Genomic DNA, 17,370 nt, shown 5'->3' on the forward strand with positions numbered 1-17,370 from the left:
TGAAGATCAGTGCAAGCTGCAGGAGTGCAACATTACCTAAGGCTGGCATCCAGTGCTGTTCTTGTAACTGACAGAAGGCATCCCTGGGTGGAATGGAGAAGGAAAGGGGTTTTTTTTAGCAATCCACCTCCCAGCAGCCCCCTACAACTGGAGATGAACAAATTTGCCGATAACAGTTTCTCTCAGTTTCTAATTCTTCCAGTCTCAATGTCAGTTCACCATATTTCTGCATCAATCTGTGATTTGTTTGTTTTAAAACAATCCTCACAAGCATTTGTCAGAATTTTAGTGCATATTTCCGCTGATAGAAACATTTTTTCAAGCCTTTTTTTCTAACACACACATACATTACAAGCAATTTCCCCCAATACAGCACATTTTTGTATGTTGCGTTCACTAACATATGCGTCTTGCGCACCCTTTCTCTAATATGTGAGTTTTTGTACACATTTCCCAGCTGGAAAACTGGATCACTGAAGTGCTTCCTTCAAACAATAGCTGCATTTCAATTTGTGTATTGTTTTGGGAAGTGTGAATTAGGTAGGTTCCCATTAACATGTGAAACAAACTGGATATCTCCTCATTGCTATCTGCAACCACACAATATATCCGAGCAAATTTAGGAGGGCTGGGGATGGGGGCTGAAGGGAGGAGAAGGAATATCCAAAAAATGCCTTTCTCCTTGTGCTGTGAATGAATGCCTTCCATCAGCAGAGGAAACATCACTGAATACCTCCCTGTGTTTCTTTATTCCTAAGCGAAGAATAGCAAAACCTCTGAAGACACCAGTATTTTAGGTAATAGCAGTACTGAGCATCTTTCCTCCTCTCCAGAGTGTTTAAGGGTACATTAGAGCCAATGCACTGCTAGGGGTTTGGAAACACCATCCTTGGTTTTTATGAAGTGAATAAGTTTCATCCAGAATTTAACTGAGACTCTTTTTGATAATATAAACAATAATAATAATGATGAAAGAAACAGCCAGTACAATTAGCTGGACTCTTCTTGTCTGGCAGAGGTTAGAAATTTTGCCCTGCCACACCACCCTCACCTCCTCTGAAAGTTTTGGCCTAGGGACCAAGGTAGTTATTAAAGCTTTAGGCTATTATCCCAGTTAAGTAAACTTCATCCTCCTGCCCACCCCCTCTCCAATTTCTTTTCAAAGAAGCCTTTCATTCTCAGTGTTTTATCACAGGTTTTATAAACACTTTAAAAACTCGTAGTGAGACTGTGAATTTGTCATGTCCATATTACAATTCATATAAAGAATTTGAGTTTCTTACAGGTGCCAGAGTTCCGCTGCCCATACAGAGTTCCTTTGCCTGCAATCATTTACCTATTTTTTTTAAAAAAAACTGTGAATATTGCATTCACTTTCTTCTATTCTGTCCACTGAAGAGCTCTATGTGTACATCTGTAGTGAGGGCTGCATGCATATAGGTTTGCTACTGCTAGATATATATGCATACACACATTTGATATTGGACATTAAATTTTAAGACTCTTGGGGCAGGCACTGGAAAAGAACAACAACTATTTCATCTAAAACTGGGGGGAAAGGCCACATAAATCATATCTATTCTGGCACATTTCGTATGGTCTGATTTTCCCCCTCCCTGCATATATTAATCACTGAACCAGCTTGTGTAAAATGAAACCCAGTTCTATTCAACCTCAGAGGAAAAGAAAATATTCTAAGCATTCTTCTCCTTCCTTGCTGGCCAAAGGGTTTGTGCTACAATATCCAATAAGTTTATATATAGAGGGGGGGAGGGGGGAGCTGACTGCATTTGAGATTGCAGAGTGTCAGCCATGCTGAGCTTCAGCCTGTGCCTCATTGACAATCCAGCATGTAAACTGCAAGATAAATCCCTGCTGAAGTGCTATCGGGCGAATGAACCCCACATTCATTTTTCTCTATAATTTGCTATTAAGATGAATTAATGCTAGGCTGTCTTCTTTGTGATTTGCGGTGAGAAGAACTGTGAGCACATGATGATCCTGGGGAATGACTGATTCTTATCAAGAGCCTATAATAATAATAATGGAAAAGACTAATTTCTTGTTTTCTACTGTTCTGCAGACCTGGCTGGGCAAAGAATCTGTTTCACAAGTCTTGATGGGGGGGGGGGACAAGACAAGAAAACCCCAAAACAAAACCCAAAACCTGTCTAAGATTCTGTGCCTTTCTGATATGTTTTCATGCTGCTGTTCATGGAGACATGACAGAACCCCCAAACTACCTTAGATAGCTTTTTTTTTCTGAAGCCAGCTTAGACTCTGGAGGAAGTATCCAGGAAAGACAGAAAAAATATAAATGCAAAAAAGAACCAGAAGGCAAGAGGGAAAATACCTATGGACTGTATATGTCTATGGACAAGTTCAGTTGGGAGGGGAATCCGTTTTCTGAAAAGTACATTATAAATCAAAAGGTGAATTATTATTATTAATAATAATAATAATAATAATAATTACATTTCTATACCTGGGAAGTAGTGATGTATGGAAGTGAGAGCTGGACCATAAAGAAGGCTGATCGCCGAAGAATTGATGCTTTTGAATTATGGTGCTGGAGGAGACTCTTGAGAGTCCCATGGACTGCAAGAAGATCAAACCTATCCATTCTTAAGGAAATCAGCCCTGAGTGCTCACTGGAAGGACAGATCCTGAAGCTGAGGCTCCAATACTTTGGCCACCTCATGAGAAGAGAAGATTCCCTGGAAAAGACCCTGATGTTGGGAAAGATGGAGGGCACAAGGAGAAGGGGACGACAGAGGATGAGATGGTTGGACAGTGTTCTCGAAGCTACCACCATGAGTTTGACCAAACTGCGGGAGGCAGTGGAAGACAGGAGTGCCTGGCGTGCTCTGGTCCATGGGGTCACGAAGAGTCGGACACGACTAAACGACTAAACAACAACAACATACCTGGGAAAGGGTCAAAGTGGAATAATCAAATCAGGGATGGAAAACTTTTTTTCTGTTGAGGGCTACATTACCTCATGTGCTATCTGTTAGTAGCTCTCAATGGCTACTAGCCAGGATGCCTATGTTCTACCTCTCCTGTCAGAGGCAGTATGGCTGTGAATACCAATTGCTAGGAATCACAGATGGGCAGAGTCCTCCTGTGCTCATGTCCAGCTTGCAGGCTTCCCACAGACATCTGGTTGGCCACTGTGAGAGAACAGGATCCTGGACTAGATGGGTCACTGGCTCCTCTTAGCTGCATGCCAGTGATTGGTGGAACCAGAAGCAAAAGTAGACGGGGTCTGAGCCAAAAGTGGGAGGTCCCCCTTTACCCTATTCTCTCTCTCAGCCAAACTCCTTTTCCCCTGCCCCCTCTTAATTCCTGTAAAAAAAAATAGGCTAAGGGCCACATGCATCCCCAAGTCTGCAAATTCCCCACCCCTGACTTAAGTGGTCAATGAAATCGTGGAAGAAGTTGATCAGGGAAGCTGTGGGAGCTTATTCCTATTCACAGAGTTTTTGTAATTTGCTTATGCCTTAGGTGTAAGGCAAACCTTACACCTGGGGACTATGGGAGTCCATTTGATTTCTGTAATTAATTGGATTTGTTTATAGGCTTTATTAGAGGAAACTCTACTATGAAGTACATGTAAGATTATTACATCTCTCTCTCTCTCTCTCTCTCTCTCTCTCTCTCTCTGTGTGTGTGTGTGTGTGTGCTCATACACACACTCCCACCACTGTGGACTTGAGCAGAGTTTATTAAGATGATGCTGTTTGCTACTTTGACTCCATGTCCTGGCAACCATGATTAATTGGCGGGAGAAACTGCCTTAATAATCTTTCAAGCTCAAATAAAGGCAAATAAGAAATACATTCATATACGTAGACATCAAATCTCAGTTTGACACTGGAGTTGCTCTTGGTTTGTTCCTGGGACTTTAGGGAAGCTTTTAATGTTTGATGCATTACTGTATTTTAATATTTTGTTGGAAGCTGCCCAGAGTGGCTGGGGAAGCCCAGTCAGATGGGCAGGGTATAAATTTATTATTATTATTATTATTATTATTATTATTATTATTATTTCAGTTTCCAACTTTTCTTCATTGATTTTCTTCCTAAGATTACAGCACTAAAAAAGCTCTGATTTATGTGCTTATTTATTACACTTATTTTCCCCACCCTAAGGATTGACAATAGTTCCAAGTTTTGGAGGGCCTCCAAACACCCTCCATGGGCCGCTCTCTCTCACTTCATCTAGCAGGTCCAGGGGGCTCTTATCAGAGGGACCCCTGCAGATTCCCTACCATGACAGCTCCTGATACCGACTCTGCTAACAAGGGCTCCAGGTGGCTTCATCGTTCTATTCTCTCCCTATTTCTCAGCACCAAAATCCATTTTGAATCTGAATAAAAATACACAAAGTACAGAAACTGGCTCCTCCGACGTGTTTGCACAGTGCTGACTTTGCCACTCTCACTTCCAGTAAGCAGCAGTTGTTTCTGCTGATGTGTATTAGTGAAAATGACATAAAAAAATGCATTATATTAGATGAAACCACATGCAAAAAAAATGTGTATATTAGGGAAATTTTCCATTAAAATGCGGGCAGATTTTCACAAGGGTTTTTTTTTTGTTTTTTTTTTAAAGAACAAACTGATGTGGAAATGTAGAGAATTGAACCTAGGACTGGGGAGATGGGGAACCAAAGCTCACAGATTCCTTCATCCCTGCACTACACCTGTACTCAATAAGAGCTGTTCAGACTTCATTGAAATGCAAATTTATGCCTGGCTAATGATCTCTGCAGATTTATTTGCGACTACCTCTCCCCATAAATAATTTAGTTGCAAAATTGTGAGAGAAGATGGCAGCCATAAAACCAGGAGACTAGGCTTCAGATCTGCTGAAAGCAAAGACTCTTCAGTCTAAGCTGGTGCTATACCCATCATGCCATGCACCTCCTTTGTCTGGGCTGGGAGGTACTGCGGAGAGACCCTGTGCAAAAACTCAGGCTTTCCAAGCTGATCTGCTGTAAGAAGAAAAAAAGTTACTCCACAGTGCTTGGATTTAAGTGAGTTTGCTCTAATTAACCTCCAATTAACTAAATCAATGTAAATCCAGGTTCTGTGGTGCGAATGGTTTCTTTAACAGGCTGCTAAAAATGTCACTAATGCTAAACATCAACTCAATTACTACGCATACTACCTCAACTCAATCACAGCAAGACTGTTTTGATTTGTGGCGGAGCTCAGCCCTGATCAATATTTTCAGTGCCTGGGCTCACCCTGAAAGCCCAAAAAGTAGATGGAGATGAAAGTGCTCCTGAGAAGCTGCAGAGTGGATTTCCCTCATTCCTAATGACAAAAATAAAAATAAAAAAATCCAACGTTCCTCAGAATTAGGAGACAGGCATTGCAGATTGGAAGATTGTGTTCCCAGACAGACATCCTGACTCTCTTCTCTCCTCTAAAATTAAGCCCAGGCATAACAAACTGATGCTTATTGGTTCCCATCAGTAATTCTGAAAGCCATAGAATTCTGACCTGATCAAAGTTTTAAAAAGCCTTTAGTATCATAAAATCATAGAATTGTAGAGTTGAAAGAGGGACCCCAAGAGTCATCTAGTCCAGCCCCCCTGCAATCCAGGAATCTCAGCTAAAGCATCCTTTGAAGGTGACCCGGAAACTACAACTAATCCAGAATGCGGCAGCTAGACTGGCGACTGGGAGAGGCCACCAAGACCACATAACACTGGTCTTGAAAGACCTACATTGGCTCCCAGTACGTTTCCGAGCACAATTCAAAGTGTTGGTGCTGACCTTTAAAGCCCTAAACGGCCTCGGTCCAGTATATCTGAAGGAGCGTCTCTACCCACATCATTCTACCCAGATGCTGAGGTCCAACGCTGAGGGCCTTCTGGCAGTTCCCTCACTGCGAGAAGCCAAGTTACAGGGAACCAGGCAGAGGGCCTTCTCGGTAGTGGTGCCCGCCCTGTAGAACACCCTCCCACCAAATGTCAAAAAAACAACAACAACTACCAGACTTTTAGAAGACATCTGAAGGCAGTCCTGTTTATGGAAGCTTTTAATGTTTGATGCATTACTGTATTTTAATATTTTGTTGGAAGCCGCCCAGAGTGGCTGGAGAGGCCCAGCCAGATGGGCGGAGTATAAATAATAAATTATTATTTATTATTATTATTATTATTATTATTATTATTATTATTATTACAGATGGCCATCCAACCTCTGCTTAAACACCTATAATGAAGGAGAGTCCACCACTTCCCAAGAAAGCCAAACAGTTCTTCCAGAAAGTACTGGTAGGGTACATGCTTTCAGCACCATTTCATACTGAACTTCCTAATATTTCCCTTCTCGTGCTTCAGAATGTTTCCTCTGACTCCTCAGCACCCTGAGAGCTAACAACTAAGATGTGGCAATAATCATGGAAGTTGCACCATCCCAACAGTGGTTGTTGCACTGCTGCTTAATTGGATGGGTCTAGGGTTGGGCAGCACTGCAGGGAGGTGCACAGGTGCACAAGCAGGACCACAGTCTGCTGCTCCCATAGGTGACCTTCCTGCCAGCCCACATTATCCCCATCCAGGTAAGCAGGAACCTCACGACATGTGCTGCTCTTGAGTGTTGGGCTAAAAGAGTCAGGTTCGTATCTCCACTCAGCCTGAAGCTCACTTGAGCCCACTCAGCCTGAGGCTAACTTGCAGCCTCATCTACCTCATGGGGTTGCTGATAATAAATAGGATGTAGGGGAAAGAACCATGTTATCTTGAGCTCATCAATCATCATCATCATCATCTATATAGGGAGGTTAAGCACTGTTTATTACAGCAAAACCTGCTTTTATATAAGGGTGCTCATAATTGGAATAAACCTGTGTCTACAAAATAGACAAAGAGGGTTTGTCTGAAGGGCTGGCCTGCTGCTTAAAGAAGGTAAGTTTCTATTTCATCTGAAGTGCTTTGTGTCTGCACATCTCACTTTATTCTTCACACATTCCCACACAAGCTTCTTTAGACCCTGCCTCCCTTTCAGTCTAATGCTATAGGTAAAAAAGATGTTCATAAGTAAGTGAAGCTCTTCCCCTCAAAGGGAATTTCTTGTGTTCTGAGAAGGCCCTTGCTCCCCCACCCATGAGTCCCCATTAGCTGAGTGCATTTGGATACTTTTCAATTTTTAATTTCATTTTCAAATGCATGCAGCTAGAAGCGGAATGTTGCCTGTCACTTGAACAATCCATTTCCTGCAAACCGGAGTGCAAAATGCATCTTGTTAGGCCTATAATTTCTTCTAATTGCATCTGTGTCAAAAGGGGATGGGAGCCTGCTCTCCCCCATTTATTTGGGCCAAATACGTTCTTGGCAGCAGCGCTTGGCAAGCCCACATAAATCAACAACTCAGCGGCTTGACCTGCCCTTATTCTTCCTCCAGAAGAGGAATAATCTTCAGCATCTCCCCTTTCAACTGGTTCCTTTCCTTTTCATCCTTAATCTCCTAAACACATTTGTTGTAGTAGTGTGGGGGGTGAGTGGGACGAGAGCTCTATAGCATGAGAGAGGGAAAAAGAGCAGAGAGGTAGACAAAATCGCCTAACATATTAACAGAGATGCCAGGAAAATGGTATCAAAATGGTCAAAAGACCATTTTGTACACAACTAGAACTGAACCTAATCTCTCTCCGCACCCCCACCCCCAATTCCTCAAGTTAAGAAATGAAGGCTGCAGAAAGAGTCCAACAGCTAGGTACAATTAGTGTTGCCATTTAGTTACTTATTTTACTCTCCCTGTGCCATCACTGATATGGTAAAAAAAAAAAAGGAGAGAGAAATATTCTCTGGCGTGGAGATAACATGATGGGAAAGGATTTCCTGCTTGATTTCTGCATGCACATAAAGTCTCTTTGGAAGGCAAGGCCAATAAAAAAAAACAAAAACACATTGGCAGCACTTATAATTCACAATGCAGATGTCTGCCATTTCTCCATGCACACTAGAGTTCTATCAGTTTTAATTCCAGAAGCTCTCCCTCCTGAATCCACGGGGCTACTTTTTAAACACTCCAAGTTTAAGGGATTGGGATGAAAATTGCTGAAAGAGAAACTGAGCAAAATCTGAAGTGTAACAGCCCACAACCACTTGGACCCCGCACGTATCTCCCTACTGGATTGCAGCCATTGGCTTGTCAGATGTTCCTGCTAAGCTGAGTGCAGTCTGTGGCTCATAAACATTCATGGTGTGCAAACAGAGCAAATTCAGATCTACCGCTGATATCAAGAGTTGACCCTCCTCTCCAAGAAAAGAAGGGGGCAAATACTTATTCTGTACATAATTCTACAGGGGTGGGGAAGAGACATAGGTCATCCAGTAAGCTCTAGTAGTTCCTTTTTGAGAGTAACACACAGTTAAAAGGAGGAAACGATGAAAGCTTTTATGTGGCACACAGACATATATACACTCTCTCCTGGTGTAAACCGGCAAGACATCACGTCTTCCTTTCAAGACCATTGACATCTGCCTGTCCCAGCTTCTCTCTCCAAATAAATGACATTAAAGGTGAACTCAAGAAGGCATGCAGCTTAGAAAATCACCACCCACCATAAAACTCTGCCCAACCATATGAGAATTTTCATCGTTGGTGGTGCCAACCCACAACCATACTGCACATGTTTCCTTAGCTGTGCGTGTGGCACTGCAAGCATATGGCATATGTCAGGAGGTTAACACATGATGAATGCCTTGTTAATCCTCCTATCACAGGGAGGATAATGTTATAGTGTAATTAGGAATGCTTTGGTGAAATAGGCAAATTAGGCTGTACTATAGTGATGGATTGTGGGTCATCGTCATTTTTGTGTGTGTGATCTAACAAATTATTACCATTATTATTTTATTTCTTTATCATGTAGGATCTCATTCTGTAAATTGCAATAAGGTGATTTTCCTTGCCCTAACCCCGCTCCTATAGACGATACTTTCGTAACAGTTCAGATTGCCAAGGGTGCTTCCTTTCTGGAAACCTGTCTGGGATTTTGATCTTGAGGAAATCCTGGATGCATTTTTCTAACTCTTCCTCAATCGAGAGCTTTTCTTTCGCCGATTTTTTTTTACTAGAGTTGGATTCCCTAGAGCCGGAAGTTAGAGTTCGGAGCAGGTCGCTTTTCCTCCGGATTTCGGACTGCTGAAGTAGCTGCACCGGGCCTTTCTTGACTGGCCTATCCAGAGTCTGTATATTGGACTGGCGGGTGACCGGGCCACAGATGACAGTCTCTTGAGGGGAGCTGGCTTCTGACTGGCTGTCGCAGCTCGAGGTGGAGAGTTCATTGCAGGAGGTTCCACTTTCTCCTTCTTTCTCGCCTTTGCCATTTTTACAGCAGCAGTCACAGTGTGATGAAGACCATCTTGAAGGCTCTCCTGGAAATAGAAACAGAGAACGTGGTAAGGACCTGTAGACCTGGCAAGATTCAGAGAGAGACATACAATGCAGCTTTCATTCATATGCTTAAAGAAAAAGGCTTATATGTCATCGCCACATAGTGAATATATTGGCAGGATAAATGGAGCACACAAATGAGAACTGAGGCTCTTCTGGGAAGAAAAATTACTGGTCTTTGAGGTTGGTAATCAGCCAGCTGGAAAGCCTCTAGCATTAAACACACACACAACGCAAACCAATGTTTATGACTGAAATCCCCTGACCAGTTACATGCATTTAGGTTCTACTGCAATCAATAGGATTTAAGTGTGCGTAAGCGGGTGCAGCACCGAAGACTAAATATGTCTTAATTGGTTTCTTGATTTGTCATTTAAAAATGCTTAGTTGAAGATGTGCCCAAAGTAATAATCTATGGCTAGAAGGAAAAACTAGAACAGTTTTTTTAAAGAAAAATAATAAAGGAAAAATAAAGGAAAAAAATCGTTTGCCTTCTGAATGAAATACTGAGCTAATGATGGATTTAAAATGTCATCTGTCTTTGGAGAGAACATAATCATCACTCCCAACCTGTGGGGACCATAACCATCATTCAAATCAAGCCAAATATAATTTAGTTTGCTGAGTAGCAGCTTCTTAACAGAGACACATCATCTGCAAGAGAAACTGGGGCACAGTTTCCAGAGATGCAAATGAGGGGATGGGATGCCTCTTTTGCCTTTCTGTATTGAAAAATAAAGCCAGTTTCTAAACTTCTGCCACACGCTTGTGTGATTAAAATAAACAGAATTCAGAGTGGGTTATGCAAACAGGAACAGGCTTTAGACATTGGGAGCAGGAAATAGGTTTACCCACTTCCCCATTCTCTGGGACATCTTTTTCCTTTCTTCTATATTTATGGAGTGCAGTAAGGGCAGAACCTGACTGTCATCCCTTGTACATGATATCAGAGACTTCATAAGCAACACAGAGACACCACCCATAATGATAGACCTTCACTGTTATTTTCTAAAGTAAGTAATAGCCCAATCCTATGAATCTCTACTCAGAGGCAAGTCCCACTAATTTCAATGGGAATTGTTCATATAAGACTGCAGACCAGCCCTTCCCAGGTGGGATTTAAAAACATAACCATCTCCAAGGGGATATACAGTAATGATCAACAGATAAACAAACAAAAATCCCTTATATTATTTTTTGGGTGTCCTGCTCTGATTTCAATGCAAGATCTCATTCAGCTGCTGAGTGAGAGGTGGGTTTTCTGAGCTGCAGTGTCAAAGGGGATTTGTACTTCACTGTAGGACTGCCTAGTGGCATCAGGAGGACTTATGCTTGGCGTATGCTTCTTGTGTCATCTGAAAATCACAAACTGACAAAGACTATTTGGAACAGGTGTTCTGGAGAGAACCATGCTGGCACCAAGAATGGCAATTTGGAAAAGCCTTAGTGAAGAAAATTGAAATGTCCCTTTCTCTCTGAACAGAAGCTTTTCATTGCCAAGGGGTGCTAATGTTCTGAAACATTTGTATAGATAAGAGTTGTTGGCCTCTTGACTTAAGACTGCTATGCCTTTTTCTAAGGGTTTCTGTGCATATTTGTGCATTTTAACTTATTTTTTAGCAAACCACTTAAGCACCTAGATCACAGGTCACTAATGTGGTGGCCTGCAGATGTCATTGGACTACAACTTAAATCACCCCTCTCCATTGGCCATGCTGGCTGGGCAGATGGGAGCTGGAGTCCAGCAACTGGGGCACATGCGAGTTGAAAGGCACCACACGGGCTACTGCTGTCTTTGATCTTCATCTTCTCCATATATAGAATATTTACATGGACAAGGGAAGACAAGAGGGGCGATGAACTGCACCACTAGTCCTGTCCCCAATAACATGCACCCTCCTGGTCCCACCCTCTGTCCTTTGTGAAGTCCGGAAAGGGGTTTTGACTTGTGCACATGTGTAAGTACTTCATATGTTTACACACAGTTAAGCATCCTTTTTCAGACCTTTGGGGTCTATGTGCGATGGATGTGGGTGAGGCAGTGTAATCCCACTCCTCCCGTCTCCATCCATGCATTGTACGTAGAAAGAAGGTGTGAGGACAGTTTGAACTGAAGGTGTCTCATCTCATTGAGACCATTTAAAGCAGTTAAATGCAAAGCCTTGCTTCCTTGGGAACAAAAACCTCCTTCTTGTGCCAATCTGAAGAAATCCTTCAAAATATCCAGGGCATTTTTCCACTCTCAAGACTTCATTGCACAGCCTATCTACAGCTGTCAGGTACATAGTTAAATACAATCAAGCGGCTGATCCTTTCCCCCCACCCCTCATGAAAAAGCCAACTGCAGTGGAGCGAAACATGACTTTGTGAGCTCCTAGAGTGCTCATGCATTTTTGAAATATGTGCACTGCATGCATATATATATATATATATATATATATATAATCCTCCCACTGCCTTCATTCCCATCTTTCTATGTCTGCAACACCTGTTAACAAAATGCCTGTGATTTACAAAAGCAGCGGAAAACAGCTTCTCTCCTCACTTCCTACTTGCTCTTCTCTGTTCATGACGAAGGAGCCCCACAGTCTGTGTACTGTGTGGCTAATTTAATTTATAGACCTGCTTTGAGAGTCCTTCTGTGTCTAGCTTGGGGGGGGGGGAGTCAATAATAGCTAAATTGAATCTTTTTTAAAAAAAAATCTCCCATCTCTGTAAAAGGCATTGCACACAGAGGCTTAGTTAAAAACAGATCATATGAACTTTTGAAAAATACATCTATGAGCCTTATCGATTCACAAGCCTTTAGTTTGTAGCTGACATTTTAACTCAACGGTAATTTCTCCCCACTGGAGTGACCTATTGTTTCATTGTGGAAAACAGAGCAGAGTTAGAACAATATTCAGAAATCATAGGATGATTTATTCCAAAATTTAACTGCCAACTTTCAACAGGCGAAAAAAAGAAGGTAATTCAGCAGGAGAATAACAGATAGAGATGGATGTCTTTGGGCTTTTGTCAGATATAGAACAGATATAAATCTTCTCTTGTTTTTCTCTCAGACAACAGTGCCACATCAAAAGCAAAGCAGGCATGAATGAACTTTCTGAGGTTCACTGCTAATCCATCTGTTTTCCAGCTAAGAATGCAACGCTATAGAATTCCACAGAATAAGCTCACCCAGTTTCTTTTCAGACCAGTATATATATTCAGGAGAATCAATGGTTAAAGTTTCATTGGACTGCGCCATTTTGGAATATGTATGAAGTGTTGCATGACTGAAAGCTTCACCACATCAGAAACATTCCACATTTTGTAGCAGAAGTAATAACTTCTCAGTGTGAGAGCTAGGCTGAAGTAGTCTCCACAATATGCTGTTTTTCTACAGATAGGTCCCGCCCACTACCCAACCCATAGGGGAAGCTTTCAAACATGCCATCCTCCCACTTTTAGTATGAAATGCTATAGTCCAGTAAAATCTTTACCACATGATTCTCCTGAATATATAAACTGGCCTTGCTGCACTGGGCCAGAACAGAAGGAAAATTCTAGTCCCTTGATGTTCCTGCTCTTCTGCAAGTGGATTGTTCCTTAAGATAATGCACAGTGACTTTATAAACACAATAGTGACTCTAATCCAGAAATCTAATCCAGAAGCATGCACAGAAATGGGGCGAGCCCATTGTGGGCTGTATGGCAGGAGACGCTACACAAGTGTACATCATCATGGTTTCTTTCACCGTTGTAGCAACATGTGCAACACTCCTTTGGATCACAGCCACCTATGCTCATAACAATAATTCCTAAGAGATCCTGGTCATGTGACCTTAGAAATCATCAAATGAAACACTATTCATATTTGCATATGTATTTTGCCTTGAAGCACCAGAAATCTGGTGCCTTGAAGCACCAGAAACATTTGGACAGAGCCATATATTTTGATCAACAGACACAAAGATGGTATCCTACATGTTTTAACAAATAGATCTGATGTAAACCACTTTATCGCAAATGGTCCTCAAGCCAGGGTTGCCATATGTCCTCTTTTTCCATAGCATGTCCTCTTTTTCATGGGTAGAGTCGTCATAGCAATCTATAGTTAAAAGTAGAAGTCAGCAAATGTGTCCTCTTTTTTGCTCTTCAAAATATGGCAACCCTATGCATTTTTTCTGAACTGAAGCCAAGCATTTCAGGATAAAATGGTTTATTATTGTTTATACAAAAGCACTTACATAAGAAAATATGTAATTATGATGCATATATTAACTGATGGACAAGTTTTATGGTGAGATCTGTTGACTGTATCAACAGATTGACTGACTGACTAAGTGACTTTATTTATTCTGTTAAAGCACAAACCATTCTAAGGGAAGGGAATGCCACACAAAGCATAGTTGCATAAGCTGTAAAACTATTTTGTAGCCTTGATTATGCCTATTTTCACGATTCAGTTCTTCAATCTGCATAATCGAGATAAATAATTCCCCCCCCCTCAGTTTAATCCATTTGACAGAATTTAAAGCCTATGCACTCACAACTCTAGCACACCCCATAACAATTTACTTCCTTTATGCCATTAGATCGCCCATTTGATGGGGTAAACCTGACATCAAATGTTATTAAGCCATGTTTACATTTAGTTCTTCTCACTGGCCATCGTAAGATTGGTCACAAATAGTCACATGATTATAGTTCTCTCTGTTGGATGGCTAAAACCCTTTAAGTGCAAGGCAAACAACCCAACCTGATGAAGAATTGTGGGGGTGGTTTTTTTGTGTGTGGGGGGGTGCTTTTTCACTTCATGTGTTTGTAAATGCATGAAACTTTCAAAATCCATAAATAATTTAATGAGGGAGCTGCACACTTCAGTGCCTATGTAGGCCAAGTAAGTGATGTGTGCAGAATCAGAGTCTAAACCAAAAATCACAGGAAATGGCTTCATACCCACATACTGTTCCTGTGCTTACACACTGCCCAATATCAGCGTCCTTATCTACTCCCAGAAAGTTTCTCACTTCAGTCCCTAAATCCCAGTGCCTTCATCCTGATATTGGCCATTGCAACAAACCAAAGTAAAAAAGAAGAAAAAGAAGAAGGTTCAATACTGCTTGAGTCAAAGAAAACAATCACGATAGTGTCTGCAAGCAAGTCATCATTTCCATTCCAGTATCCGGACATCTGCTTGGACACATTTTGTGATTCCAATTTCATATGGCCATGGTGAACTGAGGTGGGTAGCACTTCTCAGGGTCAACCCCATCTTTAGGCAGAATAAGGCAAGAGACAACAGGAAGAGAGGGTAGGGTGCTGGAGTTGCATGTGCCCTCAGGCAGAGAATGGGGATTCTGTTCTGTCCTGTTAATGCAAGATTCAGCTGCTAATCCAGTCAGCATAAGTGCATAGAAGGGTGGGGGTATAATTTTGCCTCGGAGAGCAAAATATCTTCCTTGGTTCTATGGGTTGATGGAGGGAATCAAATTGGATTCTTTGAGCAGGTACACTGAGTTGAACCAATGAAGTCATCCTGTAGGTGCAAGGCCTTACACTTATACAATGGAATTTCTCTTTCCTCTCCCCCTACTAATGTGCTCTGGAGGGTTGGGGAACCCACCCACCCCAGAACAGATTTGGGAAGTGCATGCATTGTGACTATGCGTTGTGAAAAAACCTGAGCCAACGCTAAGGCTGAGGTTCAAAGAAAAACCAGAGAACTAAAGAACACCAGGTAGATAAAAGAAGCTCAAGAGACCCAGCACTTAGCTGATATCATGATGCACAGAGTTTCTTTAAAGCCACAAAGACCATACAGTGGAACCTCGACTTACAACTGCCTCTTCTCGCAGACATTCCAAGTTGCGACCACGGCAAACCCAAAAGTAAACACCGGGTTTGCCACAATTTGCACATGCACGGAAGCGGCTTCTGCCATCTGCGCATGCAAACAAGCAGCTGCTGCCATCTGTGCATGCACAGAAGCACACTGCTGCCAAATGTGTACGCACACAATGGCGCCTCTACTAGTGTCCAGTCTCGCCCAGCGGATGGGCCTCCGGAACGGATTATGATCGTAAGTAGAGGTTACACTGTATATGGGCCAATAAATCATGGCATATGCCACCTACGTTCAACAGACGGTACCACACTTCTAAAAGATAAAGAAGCTATTGCACTGCACTGGAAAGAACATTGCTAGCATCTCCTTAACCGCAACTCCCATGTAGCTGCTGAGGTCCTCTCACAAATTCTTCAAAAATAAATTAGAGACGAGCTTGTAATATCTCCAAATCTGGGAGAGTTGTGTACAGCTATTAACCAAATGAAAAACAACAAAGCCAGCGGACCTGATGGGATACCTGCCGAAGTCTTCAAAGTGGGTAGAATTGAATGTACACAACAATTTCACATGTTCATCAAAAAAATCTGGGAGAGGAGATCCCAGCAGACTTTAGAGATGCCAAAATTATCAACCTTTTTAAAAAAGGAGATTGAGTGCATTGCGGAAACTATCAAGGCATCTCCATATTAGCTGCGGCCTGAAAAATTATTGCAAGGATCTTAGCAAACCATCTCCTAACAATATCTGAGGCTACCCTTCCTGAATCCCAAAATGGTTTTAAACCTTCCAGGTGGACAGTGGACATGATTTTCACTGCTTGACAGCTTCAAGAAAAACGCAGAGAGCAAAACCAACCCCTGTATATCGTGTTTATTGATCTGGCTAAGGCCTTCGACACTGTAAATCGTAATGCCCTGTGGACTGTCCTTCTAAAATTGGCTGTCCAGATAAATCTGTGAACATCCTTTGGCTCCTCCATGATAATATGACAGCAACGATCGCAGATAACAATGGCTCTCAAAGTGAACCATTCACAGCAGGATCAGGTGTTAAACAGAGTTGTGTTATTGCCCCAACTCTATTTATTATTTTCATTGCCATGATCCTACACTTTGTTGAAGGGAAACTCCCCACTGGGGTAGAAATCATATATCGAACAGATGGAAAGCTCTTTAATTTGAGTAGGCTGAAAGCAAAGAGTAAAGTTCCCATGCCTTCCATCATAGAGCTTCAGTATGCTGATGACAACGTAGAGTGTGTACACTCAGAGGATGAGCTCCAAACCATCCTAAATATCTTCACAGAAAATCACCCTTCTGCAGCACTACAAATCCAACTCAATGGTGTAATGTTGGAAAGTGTTGATCATTTCTCCTACCTGGGCAGTTATCTTTCCACAAGGAACAACATTGATGCCAAAATCCAGCACTGCGAGTGCAGCTTTCTCCCAATTGAAGTGCAGAGTGTTTGAGGACTGGGACATTCTCAGGGAAACCAAAATGCTTGTTTACAAAGCTATTGTACAACCAACCTCACTGTATGCTCGTGAAACATGGACCACTTATAAACACCATCTCCATCTCCTTGAAAGATTCCATTAATGGTGTCTCTGAAAATTGGGAAGATAGGCAAACTAATGCCAGTGTACTGGAAGAAGCAAAGATCACCAGTTGATTCTTCAACATCAACTTCGTTGGACTGGTCATCTTGTTTGGATGCCTGATTATTGTCTTCCAAAGCAACTACTCTATTCCAAACTTAAAAATGGAAAGTGTAATGTTGGTGGTCAACAAAAGAGGTTTAAAGACTCTCTCAAGGCAAATCTAAAAAAATGTGGTATAAACACCAACAACTAGGAAACACTGGCCTGCAAGCGCTCCAATTGGAGAACAGCCTTTACTGAAGGTGTATTGGACTTTGAAGACAATGGAACACAGGACAAAAGGGAGAAATGTGCTAAGAGGAAGGCACGTTTGGCAAACCCTCACTGTGATCAACTCCTGTCTGGAAACCTATTTCCCCATTGCGGGGACATGTGGATCCAGAATTAGCCTCCACAGTCACTTAGGAACTCACTGTTAAGACTGTGGTCATGGAAGACAATCCTACTCGGCTA

The 17,370-nt window shown here is 42.0% G+C and overlaps 2 protein-coding genes across 3 annotated transcripts in view; both read right to left on the reverse strand.

Moving 5' to 3' along the window:
- LOC308472376 (uncharacterized protein) overlaps window positions 1-17,370 on the reverse strand; it is a 616,296-nt gene that overhangs the window by 35,536 nt on the left and 563,390 nt on the right. The gene's annotated exons all lie outside the window — the stretch shown is intronic.
- Window positions 7,524-17,370, reverse strand: part of KCTD16 (potassium channel tetramerization domain containing 16) — a 156,543-nt gene continuing 146,696 nt past the window's right edge. For both annotated transcript variants that reach the window (XM_080997250.1, XM_080997249.1), the window contains exon 3: window positions 7,524-9,399. In XM_080997250.1, coding sequence (XP_080853376.1) covers window positions 8,948-9,399 — 452 coding nt within the window. In that variant the 3' untranslated portion in view covers window positions 7,524-8,947. The remainder of the gene's footprint in view (window positions 9,400-17,370) is intronic.

The sequence above is a fragment of the Podarcis pityusensis genome (genome assembly GCF_964106645.2).
Source record: "Podarcis pityusensis genome assembly, chromosome: 2".
Classification (NCBI taxonomy): Eukaryota; Metazoa; Chordata; class Lepidosauria; order Squamata; family Lacertidae; genus Podarcis; species Podarcis pityusensis.